Source organism: Lepisosteus oculatus, chromosome 2 (genome assembly GCF_040954835.1).
Source record: "Lepisosteus oculatus isolate fLepOcu1 chromosome 2, fLepOcu1.hap2, whole genome shotgun sequence".
In the NCBI taxonomy this organism is placed as follows: Eukaryota; Metazoa; Chordata; class Actinopteri; order Semionotiformes; family Lepisosteidae; genus Lepisosteus; species Lepisosteus oculatus.
The window spans coordinates 67,063,578-67,078,827 of NC_090697.1; the positions used below are offsets into that span (position 1 = coordinate 67,063,578).

General features: G+C 36.6%; 1 protein-coding gene across 4 annotated transcripts; it reads right to left on the reverse strand.

Moving 5' to 3' along the window:
• Positions 1-60: 60 nt before the first annotated feature.
• tafazzin (tafazzin, phospholipid-lysophospholipid transacylase) lies at positions 61-12,827 on the reverse strand. Of its 4 annotated transcripts, none has more exons than XM_006625607.3 (11): positions 12,754-12,827; positions 10,882-11,017; positions 9,596-9,724; positions 8,849-8,894; positions 7,976-8,061; positions 7,597-7,677; positions 6,991-7,032; positions 6,532-6,594; positions 5,789-5,841; positions 5,164-5,241; positions 61-3,645 (listed from the first exon to the last, which is right to left on the reverse strand). In XM_006625607.3, exons 2-11 carry the CDS (start codon positions 10,988-10,990, stop codon positions 3,541-3,543), a joined length of 792 nt encoding a protein of 263 aa, XP_006625670.1. In that variant the 5' UTR covers positions 10,991-11,017; positions 12,754-12,827; the 3' UTR covers positions 61-3,540. The 4 variants fall into 4 exon arrangements, with proteins under 4 accessions (XP_006625670.1, XP_015198717.1, XP_015198731.1 ...); XM_015343231.2 differs by having other exon boundaries at positions 10,882-11,029; positions 12,754-12,795; XM_015343245.2 differs by lacking the exon at positions 7,597-7,677.
• Positions 12,828-15,250: the final 2,423 nt, after the last annotated feature.

Here is a 15,250-nt window from a genome sequence, read left to right on the forward strand (position 1 = left end):
GTTATACAGTAGAACAAGCTCCATAAGAATTCAGTAACTCCAACATAAATGACACAGATGTAAAAGCCCATATTTTATTAACTTGAACTAGGAACAGAATGAAACAAACTTTCTGAACTGATTCCAATAAGGCAGTACAAGATCTTTTTCTTCTTTAGTTATATTATATCCATATAATCCAGTTCAATCAGTTCCAAGTTAAATTTAATCACTGTTATAAAAATACTTCATATACAAAATTAAAAGGAAAATACAATTAAAAATAACTGTGACATTGCAGCTACTAGTTAGCTTAACATTATCTTATACATGAGAAAACCTCAAATACAAGTACAAAAGATTAACATCAGCTGCCAAGCCTTTTGGGCTACAGTTTAGGACATAATTAAAACAGCTTTATAAAAGATAGGGGACAAAACATCAAAAGTCTTATCAAAATACAAAATGATTAAATCCGTAACGATGGACTACCTCAGTTCATGTTCATATCTCTAGTTTTGTCTCGTGGCACATCCTATTGTGTATTGAGTACTCTCAACTGTAAATTCCATTTTCATAAAACTTTTAAATTAGTTGATTAGGATCTAGTATTTATATTTAGGGCACCTCATCTGTTCCAGTTTCCTGTTCAAGTCTTTTAAATTTTTTGGTTAGAAATTCATCTCTGCCTAGAATTACATCAGTCCTCTATTGCTCGGTACAGTATGGAGTGCCATTTGTACCCAGAAACAACACTTTAACAACTAAACATACCTTAAACTGGATTCCCAAACTGGCAGCCATTAAGATGTTAAGTAACAAGTGCATCTCTCCCTGTCCCTGCCAGGATTCAATCCCGGTTACTTGCAGGCTCTGAGCATGCATGGCACCTCTCTCTAAACAGTGAATAACTCAGACAGGTCAGAAGACTGAGACTACACTGTCTAGATTTCAGAGGGTGATGACGTTACTTCTGCAACTAGCTCAGTGTGCTGAGCACTGTTACAATGAATTATTCAGGCAGTTGGTGCGGCTCAAATCTGTATATAATGTTAAGCATTCTGTTGTTTCTTCTGGCAAACATTCCAAGAATCTCAGATTTCTAAATAACAGAAACATTATTATAGGTGTTCCTATCTCTATAGTAATCTATCAATTTTTTAATCTCTTAATCCAATTAAGGTTCATGGAGGATCTGAAGCCTCAGGTAGGGTATGCCTTGGATGGGACATCAGTCCATCCCATGTCTCACACTCTCACACACTCTCACACACCAGGGACGATATTCCCAGAAGTCAATAAAACTAGATCTATATTTTTGGACAGTGGGAGGAAACTGGACTACCTGGAGGAAATCCATGCAAACACAGGGGGGGGACTTACAAACTCTGCAAAGGTAGGACCTGAGCTCCAGTACTGCAAGGCAGCAATGCTAACCATTGCACCATCATGCCACCCACCTCATCTATATTTTATATAACATGAACACGTATCGAACTGCCATGTATTTTATTGTAAATATTGTAATAACCTTCAGAAACTGTTTGCTTTGGGGGCCCAAAATTCCATTGTGGGTGTTGACTGAAAATCTTAGTATCAATAGGAAAAAAGAAACACAAAAGAACTACAAATTGGTCAACAACTGTTAACAAAAGTTTGGAAAGTTTAGTTAAGGCAAAACTACATCCAAACTGAAACCTCCCATCAGTGTAGCTGCAAGGTGACTGCTGATTATCGGTGCAGTAGAGGCCAGGCTGGGTGAAAGTATAAATATTTCATGGACAGTGCTGTGCATCCATTAAAGTCCTGCACAGGTTATTCTACCCATTGCAAATAAGTCCATTGCCCAAACCATGGTCATATTCACAAGCATTTACCAGTGTGATATGTTAGAACTTCATAATGAGCAAATATGTACAACTAACAGTGAAATGCCACATTCAAATATGGAACATGTCTTTTACAGCGGTTTCATTTATACCTTCTGGCATATCTTGTTAAACTCCTTCTGCAAAAGTCTCTATTGCTCTGTCTGCTAGACCAACATGTCACTCTGTTTGATGTGCTCTAGGGAAATCACCTTCCAAAAATTAATCAAGACGATGTCAGAAGCATCCAAACAGGATGCATTCCAACTGTATAATAAACGTATAGATATGCAGATATATATAGGTATAGTTAATTGTACTCTTATTCATAAACAAGTCCAGTATTTTATTTCTTGAATAAGTTATATTTTTTATAGATATGACCAAGCTGTGCATTGAAAGATAAAACAGCAGATACCAACAGTATCTTCTGGTCCTACAGGACACAAATACTGAACAAGCTGACACTGTAAAGCCTTCAGTGAAGATATCAGGTTTACGGTCAACAAAGAAAGGAGGTAGCCATGTCTTCCTTAAAATAATATTTTAACTTTTATTCTCAATGCCATTTAACTTGACATTGATATTTAAATGTAATGTCAATGCCAAGGCCTATTTTAAAATCAATCAGCAAAGATTACTTCAGAAATCAAATATCTTTTTTAGACAAAACACATCCCTAAAAACCACACAGCTGGACAAGAGAAACCATTCAATACAGACCTATTGATGATTTTATTTTTTTAAATAAAAGGATAGATATTTTCACTTTCAGAATGTTCACTTGGCTCAGCAAACCACAGATCAATGGTCTCTAATCCCACTGCTAGATTCTCCCAGTCCAGCAGGATTAGAAAGGCCTTAAAAGGCTGAAGACTTCATCCATCCTGATTTATCAAGCCAAAATGTGAGTGGCTGGATGTACAGTATGGTGTTAAAATTAAAAGACAGCGTAACTCACTAGGGCCAGTGTTTAAGTCTCATGCCACATGCAGACATGCAGACATGCATGTTTGTGTGCTATAACTCTGAAACACATCCAGCATTCCTTAAAAATCAAAGACAGCACACCAGTTCTCTACCCGAACAGTTTTGTCCAGTAGGCTTATGGGCCGATAAAAATGCCCCTACAGGATTCCATTCTGCCCAATCTTAGCTGTGCTCAGGCAAATTCTGCATTACCCAGTGGTGCACATCAGCTATAGTACACAGGTCCCAGGTATCAATCCTGTGTGGTAATACATGAAAACCAAAACTCCCTACCTACCAAAACTAAGCAGTGCTGAAACAAATATGCAGAAATATGCACCACTTCATGGAAAATGCCAACAGACAGTATCTGCCCATACGGTCCATCCACATGCATCCCAAGGAACTGGCTATGTTTGAGTTACTTAGGACTTTCCTCACAAACCCATTTCATTATTCTAAAAATGGCAGGATCAGCCATTTTTCACCGTTTAATGTCTGCAATATCTAACTGGGGTATGATTCTACCTTTTCTGCTTAAAACATGAAACTTTCATGTCAATCCCATCTACCGAAGAAGTTACCAACAAGTGCAAGCACACGCAAACTGAGCTCCTCGTTTAACTTGTGAATATGGCCTTGCTTTGGCTTTCAGCATTTTGTCTTTCATCTCCTCTGCAGTGCACCTATGCAGTGATTTGCATAGGCCGCTCTTCAAGCCTGGCTATCGTCCAGTGGATTGCAGCCGCTGGTGAAGGGCTTCTGCCTGAGACTTCAGACTGCAGAACTCCTCCTGGATGAAGTCAGTCAAAGCTTTCCTCATTTCAACCTAAAGCAGAGTCAGAAAAGGAGAGAAGGTAACTCTGTGCACTCTGTGAGAGTGTGTATGTGTATACACCAAACGTGTGTATGTGAAGCACCAAAACAGATTCACCATTCCCCTCAGAAGATCTAAAAAAACACACATCTTCATGACTTTAGGAAAGATATTCAAAAGCTTAAATAATATTATGAGTTTTGTTTTTATTAAAGGAAAATAAAAGTCTTGTTGCAGCATTAAAAACTGTTCAAACTAAGAGCTTTCTTTAATCCACAAACTAAATGATCATAAAATAACTATAAAATACAAATAAATAAATAATGGCTCATTCTAGAAGAACCACATTTTACTGGTACAACTGGCATAGTTAACAATTTCAAACATTAACCACCCCGTGTAAAAGCCCAAAAAGAAAAATCACTTCCTCTTATCTGCCCAGAAATTGTACATTTTCCTGTGTGATCTAAATTTAAAAAAAAATCTAGTTTATCCTCTTGAAGAGGTTCAATGCCTTGCCGTAGATGACTTTTTGCCATTTTGAAAAAAGGCTACAAATATTATAGTAACATTCCTCTAAAAACAGAAGACAGAGCAAAATACTTATTAATTCATTTCAACTGAAGATACATATAGTATTAATAATATTAATATAAAAAGTAACGTTCCTAGACAAAGAGATGATCAAAGCATCAACAAACGCTGCTGCAGTCACTTGCACCCTGACCTCAGGTTTATATTGTAATGAATGGAGGAGCACAGTTTGCTCAGAGTAACAAACAATGAGTCAGTATCAAAACCAGACCTGAACTGGCAGCTTCTCAATTACAGGTCTTTTTCCTCTTTGTGGAGCACTTCACCTCCAGCTTTTCTCTAAAACTTCATTATCTAGGTTTATCTTTGCTGTCATGGAATCTCTCCACATTTAATGAAATACAACCTTATCCCTGACATTTACTACTGTGCAAAAGTTTGGGACATTTTGCATCGGCTTTCTTTTTTCACCCAATCTTCTTCCTCTTTACGCACAAACAATACTACGGTGACCTTCTACTGAAACTGTAAACCAGTTTATTCTCACATTAGCATCTCATGTACAGATTACCCTGAGTTATTTTGATCACAGGTTTTTAAAGATTCTGATCACTGTCAAAGATACCTAAATTACAAGCATGGTTTCTTCTCACCCAATCTTAGCTGTATTAGTATTATTAACATTTGTTATACTAGTAGAAAATACTAATATAAAATTAGCATAAAATTTAAAACACATAGAACTCCTGATTGTCTCTCAGATATCTTTTGCAAATGACTGTAAGAGTTTCCATTTTTTAACCTGAAGTCTGAACAAACATTTTAGCCCATTTATTTTTTTACCAGACAGTACAACCAGGCCCTCAAGATTTTGTGTATTCAGTAATGAGTTCAGTAATAAGTATTTCAATGTCTTAGAGGTAATGTGAGATATTTCAGGTGGTGTTCACTCAACTATACCATGTCTTGTGTTTAATCAAGAGAGTTTTAATTTACCGGATTCTTGTTTTCGGATTTCAGGGATTCCAAAAGATGCTTCATAGTGAATGGTTTCCCAACCAGAATTGTTATTTTCTGTTAGGGCGAATATATACAAATTTCAAGTGTTGGAAAAAATGAAAATCAAATACTGATCAATGGTTAAAAACATGAAAGCTTCAAAGCTAATTTTTATTTCCTGTAGCATTTTTTTCTGGAGCAAAAAACAGGCAAAAGGCAGTTTGAAGGTGATTCTCCCTAGCCAGCAAGTATTTCTTACAGTTAAAACTAAATAAAAATATGAAAATAAATCTGTACAGCATCTGTGTACCAATACAGCCTGAATCAATCAGTAATTAATGAATGGGGGTGACTCAAGATTGGCACCATAATGGAATAGCCATACATCAAAAATCATTATTACTAGTTAAATACTTTTAGCAACTTACATCTGCAGCCATTTATACTGCAATTTATTTTACTAGAGTAATCTGAGTAAAACATATTGCTCAACAGTACAGTAAAGACCAGTACAGTAAAAAGATTTAATCCCAAAGCCTTCTAGTGATTAATCCCGAGTCACCACCTACTAATCCACACTGCTGCTTCTAACTCACTGTCAGTGTGGGGCAGTTCAACGTACTTGACCAATACGGGGAATGTAAGGAGGTTTGTTCGGGAGGACATCATTCATCCCTAGGGAAATTTGAAACAAACAAAAAACAATGCTTACTAATAAAAAGATTACATTTCTTCAGTCTTCATTATTAAACTCTTAGGCACTGTATTAATCCCAGAAATTCAGCATGCAATGTGTTCTAATGAGACAATGTTTGACCTTGAAAATTGTTCTGCATTTTCACAGCTCCTTAAATACTGACAGGCTAGTAATTCCTGTCCTCTGCAATAAATATCAGTAATTACTGGTGATATTTACTAGCAACAGTGATCCTCATTTTTCCTGATATAAAAAAAAGAGACATTCTGCAACCACATAAAATCATGCCAGTTGTGAACTCGTAAAACCACAGTTATCAGCTTGAGACCAGGAGAAAATATTTAATCTGTATTTATTTGGTTTAATATTAATTTATTTGTCAGGCAAACGTTCCCAAAGCAACTTCTGTTTGTACACATCTTGTCAGCTGGGCAGTTATTTTTTCTGAAGTGGGATTCAAACCAGAGTCTTCAGGGGACAGTGTTAAACTAACACAGTGTTTCAGACCATTCAGATATTTTTTTGACCATGACTCAACTGGAATTTTTAGCTGCAAGTGGACTTCAATATTTCTATATTTTTAGCAGTACAAAACTGATTCATGCGCTATATTAGTATTTTAAAATACCAAAAGCATCCTTGCATCGGATTTGATGTGGTCCACGTACCTACATGCCACAGAGGCAGAATCACAGGGTTCAGTGTACACTCTGCTATCAAACGCCCAACACCTAGAAGAAAATTACCAGTGCTGTGAAAAAGCATTAAAACAACTATTAAAAACCTCGTCATATACTGTTTACACTAAACAAAGTATCAAGTATCAAGTACCAGCACAAAAAAGATTAAATCACCTTATTAGCTGAAAGATTGCATAATTATGCTGATCATTTCCATTATTTTTTTAAACTTCAAAGAATTAGGCATAATATATAACCTTAACAGAACATTTCTGTTAAGGGAGTATATTGTATAAGTGAAAGAAAATATGCTACTATTAAAATAATATTGATTCAGGTAAATTTCAGAAAAACTTATTTTTAAAGCCATGTGAAAAGAAACTCTTTTTTTGGTGCAGCATCATTCATAATGCAGAGGGAATAGAAAGTTCATACAAATGAACTCACCCCATTTTAGCCTAATAAATTCCTGTGTCATGTTAACCTTCCCTGTAAAGCAAAACATAAAATATGGTCTTGTTAAAGCAAACTCCTTATGATTTGAAACTCTGACACATCTTTAAGCAGATCACAAGATGTGACATTTCTAGCACATGATATGTTAACATTAGTGTTCAATACAATGCACTATCTGTGTACAACAAACTGATAGAGAATGCTCCAAAGAATTGAAGCCAACACAACTCTGTATTTCTGAGGTCATTCACCCATTTTCTGATACTTTACAAAGTCTTCCAGAAAATCAAGATTGAAGGCTGCTCTAGAAATCCTTGTTTATGCTCAGAAGGATTTTCTCTGCCTATACAGACCCTCAATAAAATGACCAGTGACATTCTGTATGTGATGCAAGCCTATCCTACAGCAGGTCTTTTCCAGGCATTTGGAAAATACTCATTAAGATTGTTATGATCATGTTATATTTAGTTATTAACATGCATATGAAACAAGTCTCATTCCAGCTGGACAGGACTGTATATGTATGCAGATCCCCATCAGAAAATACCTCTTTATAGACTTATTTCTTTAAAAAATGACAAAGGTCAACTGAATTACCCTCTGGGAAGATATGGACCCAATCGCCACTATTAAGTTTCTCCAGAATAAAATCCATTCCTTTTTGGTAGACTCCATCTCCTGGAAGAGACGAAACTGGGATATATTAATACAGAACAGGACTAGACCTTGTTTCTACTTGCTACTTATGTGTTCTGCAATTCTTGTCTTGTAATTCTATTTCCTTCCCACTGAAATATTGAAAAAGTGTATTACTGTATATGAAAAAAAAATATAGCCATTGAAAAAGCAGATTTGGGAAAAGGCTTAATGGGTTAAGAGCCCTGAAAAAAGATCTTGCTTTTTTGGGCAGTCCAACACTTTCTCATTATTTATCGATAGCCAAGGTCTATGTGGAGAAGGTGTTAGGAGAGCTCACCTCTGCACACTGGCACACACTTCCCCCGACTGAAAAAGCAAGAGTGCAGCTCTTTAGTAAAGCAGATGTCTGATGCTGCGGGAGTCCTAGGAAAAATCATTTTAACAGAGGACACATAAATCAACTGCAAAACGTCTGACAGAAAACTAAATGCATTGTGTCAACGATCTCTACAATGACAACCAGCAAAAATGTTACATTATGTTTATATTCTAGTTCTCCTTTGTTCCGAGAACCATGTTCATCCGACGTCTTTTACCAATTTGTATGTTTTTGTATAATGTCCCCGATCCAAACTGTTTTTGCCATGTAAACTATTTTATATCGTTATAATATTCATACCTTGATGAAATGTTTGGATCACAAAAATATCGGCAATCAGTTCTCATTTAGAACTTTTTATGTTTATTCCATTCCCTTACTGTGCAACTTATGCATTCTACTTTGTAGAAATTAGCAGAAAGCCTTTGCTTAAAATGGGAAAAATAGTTATCTTGTCAAAGTTTTATGTAATTTATTACACTAGGATATCATGTTTGGAAAACAGGTTTAACTAACACAACACAACAGAACAAGTAAAGCTTTATTCCATGCTGAAAAGAGAAGAAAAGAGAAAACGTTTCGACAGGTGTCAAGAAGAAGGCTGCACAGCCGAAACATTGTGTTTCTTTTCTTCTCTTTTCAGCATGGAATAAACCTTCACTTGTTCCTTTGCAGCTTACGCATGCTGACACAGCTACCTACTTTAACTAACAACTTCTAGCCACACAATTCATATGCATCTCTGAAATGCAAGATCCACGGTTAAACTGAAAAAAAACCTGCAGTTAAAGGAAAAGCACTTAGATACAGAACAGTAAATAAGGCACTCACCACCTCATTTTCTTAAGACTCCAGAGATGGCGCAACTTCAAGATACCTATAAAAAAGCATTAAAATCTGCTCTTTAAAAGTAATGTATTACACAAAATAGGTTGGGACCTGTGTTCTAAAATTCTGAAATTACATCTGCCACTGATTTTAAGAAAACATTAATTTTTGGAAGAACATTTTGGACTGCACTCTGGAGCACTTTCTCTGATAATTATGCTACATGTCCATCACTAAAAAAATATAAAGAGGTGCATATTTATATTCAGTCAAATGGAGTATGACTGCATAAACAGAAATACTGAATACACTCTTGAACAGGTGGGGGGTTCTTCAGTGAGATATCAGCTAGGGGACAAATATATGTGGCTTTATGAATGTTGATTATTGTAGGCAAGAAATAATTACAAAATAAGAGCACCGTATATATTCATTTCCTGGGACATTAACATTATACTTCTTTTGTACTAATTTATAAATCTTAAAAAATCTTGAAAGGGAAAAAAGAAACATTCAGTGCAGAATCTACACTTTAGTCTATGTAAACTTTAATGTTCTAATGTAAAACTGAAACAATGCATTGTAAGAATAATGTAAATTTTCCTAAATATTCCAGCTATTTTTGCTGGATTATATGATAGCACAACAAAAAGGTACAGATGGAAAAATAAATTAATAAACAAACTGCACATCAATAAGGTGCTTAATGCCAACTCTGTTTTTTTTTTAACTGCAGCTAAAGCGATGTACCCCAGAGGTGAGGATCATCCATACAGGACTGGTGGTTTGAGAGGGTGATCAGGGGCGTACTGCGAGGTCGGTTGTCAATTAGCTCAAACAGGACATCCTGATTGTGGACAGTCAGGTAGTTGAAGTACTCTGAAGAGAGAAGAAAAAGCAGGATTTGAAAAAAGAATATGAATGTCACATACAATACACACCAAATACCCAGTCAAAAGCCCCTACACTGAGTTTTTAGAAGATTCTACAGTTTACTACTTTATATATTTTTTTAAAGATTGGGAAAAAAAACGGACAAAAATAGGGATAATGTCTGAGGGACATTTGATGTTCAGCTTCTACTTTCCATGAGAATGTCCTTACAGTTTTAGTCTTCCATATATACTGTAAGTGCCCTGAACCAACACTTACACTGGCTAAAATTATAAATATTATTCAACAGCATTCTTTTTTGATTAGCTCATCTACAGAGAACCATTTTATAAAGAAAACACACCATAATTCAGTTAAAAACAAATAAATGAGTATGAAAACAGAATGTAAATAGGACAAAATATGAGTTTTGGACTGAAATGGTGATCAACAGTCTGGGACATTCTACAAATGTATTTAAAGTTGCCTCTCGTGTGATATACTGTATACTGTACGTAGAGATGTGGAGTCAATCAAGTCAATCACCATTTCAAAGGCAAATCTATGCTCCTCATCTCAGACAGCAGCAAAACCCTTGAATGCCAAAATGGCTGCCACTTGTCATGGGGATTATATCTGTCTGAAAATCCAAATAATCCCAATTCCAACAAAAGTTTTAATCCTTGTAAATACCTGTTCACTGTAAACCTTAAGTCAAAGTTCACTGTAAACCTTAAGTTTATTTGTTTCCAAGTCCCAAACTAATGAAAAACAAGTATAATAATCTATCTTGATCTTAAAAAAGAACAGTTTAAAAAGAATACCAGGGCCAACAATCATAAATGGAAGTATTCGGGACAGAAAAACGTTTTGACACATATATAAAGGCTCAGACAGCCTAATCACAAGGAGTTTTTTTAGCTACTTTTCTAGGATTCTTCAAATCGTATCTGGAATTCTTTAGGTCAATAAAATCAGGAGAAAACTAAAAACACGTAGGAGTTGACCAAATGATATTCTCTGAAACTTTTTAATGTGTCTTTATAAGCAGAAACGATGACTAAGAGGGCCTATCACAGGTTCCGTGTTGAGGGAAACAAGTGAGAAATTAAGAACTATTCCCCGGTTATTATCAATAGACCTGTGCCTCTCATCTGACTCACTGGTCCAGAGGTAGCTGTAAGAGCCCACTAGCCCCGTGATCAAGGTGCTGGAGATCTTCCAGGGCAGACGGGGGCGATGTGGGAACGGCCATTTCACCTCCAGGGGCATTGTGACCCCCCCCCACTCTCTTCCAGCCTGCAAAACAAGCTGCCATGTGACTGCAGTTTATTACCCTTTTCATTTAATAGTTTTACATTCTGTAGGTAACAACTTACATATACCGGGTTCTGATTTGAAATGTAATGTTTTTTCCTTATGCGGGCCCAGCATAAATGCCTGTTTAGGGCTTTAAAGGGGAACTGCATTCCCAACTTCTCAGACCGGTGATTCAATCCCAGTAACAAAATAAATCCATTGACGTTACAGAATAGAGTTATAACATTTTACTAATGTCAAATTAAGCACACAGTCGTGAACTTTGTGAAAGTACTGTAAGCCGCCATAAGATTTAGACGTGAAGCGGCCCTTCCTGCTCACTAGTCATCGCAGTGACTCATGTGCTGCGAGGTACGAGCGGAGAAGTAAAGATTGTGCCGAAGATATTTCACCGCTGAAGTGTTCCAACATAACCTGCGTGCAAAGTTAACAAGTAGGTAGTATTTGTCAGCAAAACTGTCTTGAAGACGAATGCAATATTTATATGCAATAAAAGAGATGTATTCACAAGCCGGCTTGTTTACAATATTATAGGGCCGCTTCACGTCACCAGAAGTCTTGTCGTCTCATTCTGAATCACAGAACATGGCGCGGTGCATACCTGGACATTTCATCTATTTTGTGATGTAAATTGGAGGTTTTACAAGTTACTGTGTACATTTTACATTTCACTCATCAATGCTGATTCTTTCTAACCCATAAATATAAAAACAGCGTTGCAGTTCCCCTTTAACAAATGTTTCAGTTCAGTTTGTCACATTTTTTAGCATCCCGACAGAAACACCCATCTCACAGTAGGTTAGTATTATCATTTCCTTCTCTGGTACAAACAGTCCTACAATACCCATTTCATATGTCATTTCAAGCGTCTTGAAATTTAAATTTATCTTTTAGCATCCCCTTCCCTACTGTGAAAGAACAAATGAGAAGCAAAGAATTACTCAACAGGAACAAACATGACTTCCTTTGCGCAACACTTAATGATCTAAAACTTTTACAGGAGTTTTTTTTTATTTAACTTTTTGGATTAACTTTCAGACAGAGCTGGCAGTCATGTTTTCAACACAATAATTCCCGATTGTCGTGACACAAATTACATTCTGCTATCGTTTGTAAAGAATGGGAAAACTTTGTTTCCATCTACAATACTATGTGTTTTGCCAGCGATGTCCCCACAAAGATAGCAAAATCTAACTAACACTTATTTTACCGCGAATGCAATCTGGTCTTTCATTTTCATATGCAGTAAATGAACTAATAAAGTCACTCAAAACAATTTATCATCCTTTACTGCAAATGTTTATATATTAACATAGGACGGGAATTACACTGTGATGTCCAGAGGTTAAATTCCAACTCTGGGGTCAAAATAAGTAAACAAAATTGTGAGTTTTTGCAATACTCCACATATATTTAAGATAATGATATTGCTTACAGACGTTTAGACTCTACTTAAGTTTTACACTAAAAAAAATACAGTAAGATTCTTGCTCGCACGCATGCGATACAAACTCATGCTGTAAACTTTTAGAAAATCAAATACACAGCACGTCGCGCAGGAACCTGGTCCGTACCAATAGAAAATGCATATTGGTTTCGATGCTTAATAAAATATTTTATATTATTCACATTGTTAGACTTGCCAGTTCAGCTGCTAAAAAGTGAACAGATAACTTTGAATTTCTAATTGGGGGAAAAAAATACAGTAATATCACCTTCTCGATGACAGCTACTCGAACAGCAGCAGCACTCCAGCGAAGGAAGGAAATCACGTCCGAAAAACATAGCATCCTGGGAAATGTAGTAAGCGTGCTCCAAAATATTGCGATGGAATAGAATAAACATATTCATGAACCGAAAAATATTTTAGCTAGACAAGTTACTTAAGAAATAAATATTTTATCACATGTTTAAACCTCTCCTTATTTCCAAAATGAACATTTGGAAATTTATACCGTACTCCTTTCAAAAACAGTCTGATAATCGAATGTTGAATTATGGGTGGTGTAGTTTGAAGAGACTTAATGTCAATAGTATCTTAACTCTCGTTAAAACCACCAGGTTCTAAAGCTCTCGTTTCAATCACGCATTTCAAAACATTTGCAAGTCGTTGTGGCTTCTAACGTAGGTGATTTGCATGATTAATAAAGTAATTCAGAGATCACTTGAAACAAAATTGCCAAAACCCTGTAACTCTCAACGATCACAGCTGGCCATTCCTGACATAATTTAATTGACATACTGTAATTTACCAAATTGATGGCTTGTGTTCCAGGTTTTTACAAACTGGAGTTATAAGGCTGGCCTATATGCTGCTGGATCGTGACCCTTCCAACACTGTATGGTTTGACCAACACTGATGTGTGTGAGAGTCGTCTTGCCATCTTATAGCCCAATTTCATCAGATCTCACAAGATAAGCAAGCAAGGTTGGGCCTGGTCATTACTGACTTGGGATACATCTAAGAAAAACCAGGCTGCCTCTGCGAGTGGTGTTGTTTGACCTGTAGGTGGTGCTCCTTCCTCCGGACCAACATTTCTTAACCAGTGCTCCAGAATGGTGGCCCGCTACACTGTTTTATAGGAAGAGAAATCTTTCCTATAAAATGTTAAACTACTGATCTGACTGCTCATCAAATATCCTAAGGTGCTGTATGTAAGAGTAGAGTGTCCTAGTTAAATTATACTCTGGGGCTGTACAGTCTGACATGCTTAGAAACTCCCTTAATTCAATTCAATTCTTACTTCTCCACCTGATCTGCTGTGTAGTGGGGTTGTTGGGGCATAATTGCTACACATAATTGCTTCAGCTGTACGTGAAATGTGTCCCCTCCTACTGTATGTGTAAAGTGCTGTGGAATTCTCAAGGATAAAAAATGTTGTATGTATCAAATAATTATATTCTATAGCCGATTCATGCGTTCTTGTAACCACTCATAACCATTTAAGGGTAATACCAGTGGTAAACACACTACACACAAATGAATAATATAATAAAAATAATATATTTTTTTAGCCAAAGAATATAGCGTAAGCACTTTGTTACTGGCATGTCAGTGTTTTGAGATATGCATCTATAAAGTAACCTAATATAGACTATCGACTTGTATATATTCAGATGACTGGTGTGGTGTCAGTCAGAGTATAGTTATTATTTTCCATTCCTCCACTTGCATCATCCAATTCGGGGCCACAGGGGAGGCAGAGCGTATCCCAGCAGGCAATGAGCACAAGGCAGAACAAAACCTGGAGGGGACGCCAGTCTATCGCAGGACACACAGACACAAACACTGACACATGCACACTCACACCATGGCCAGTTTTTACAGAAGTTATTTAACCTACCAGTATGTCTTTGGGCTGTGAGAGAAAACCAGGGCACCTGGAAAAACCCAAGTGAACATTTTTATCTCTGTTACAATGAGTGCGGTTATCTGGAGACAATGTGGCCAGACGGAAAGACACCATGAACAGTACTGGATGTTCTTCCTTACAATGATTCCTAGATAAGTTATATTCTTATCAGTCACAAGGAATGTGTCTAAAGTTTAATGGCAGTCATGCCTATCTTCCTTATATCAATCCAGCTGTACAAGTGGGAACAGATTTAACTGATCATATTTAACTGGTACTCATTTGCACAGGTGACTGAATTTTGGATTAAATATTAAGGTAATTTCTTAAAACCTTTACTATTACCAATGAATAGCAACAATGCAACTTTCCAAAAGTCCAAATCCTTAACTTGCAAGTAGATTGATTCTCCAGCTCTAACATTTTCCTGGGTTAAGAAAGACACAGTAGACCGCCATCATACTCCACAATCTTGTCATTCATATCCATATAGCTGTCTGTCAAATTTAATATTTTTAAAATCTAACTCTGGGAGGCACGGTGATACAGTGGATAGCATCACTGCCTTGCAGCTCTGTGTGGAGTTTGCATGTTTTCCTCATGTTCACTTGGGTTACTTTCTCACACAGATCAAGAACATACTGATTGGTTAATAGAGTTCTGTAAAATTGAGTGTGAGTGTTTGTGTCTATGTGTGCCCTGGAATGGATTAGCATCACGTCCAGGGTGTGTCCTGCTTTGTGTCTGTTGCTGCTAGGTTAGGCTCCAGCCCAGTACTGGATAATGTGGCTTAGAAAATGGATGGATAGACAGGAGTAATTTCTGTAGGCTGGTAAAGGTTAGCACAACCACTGCCAGT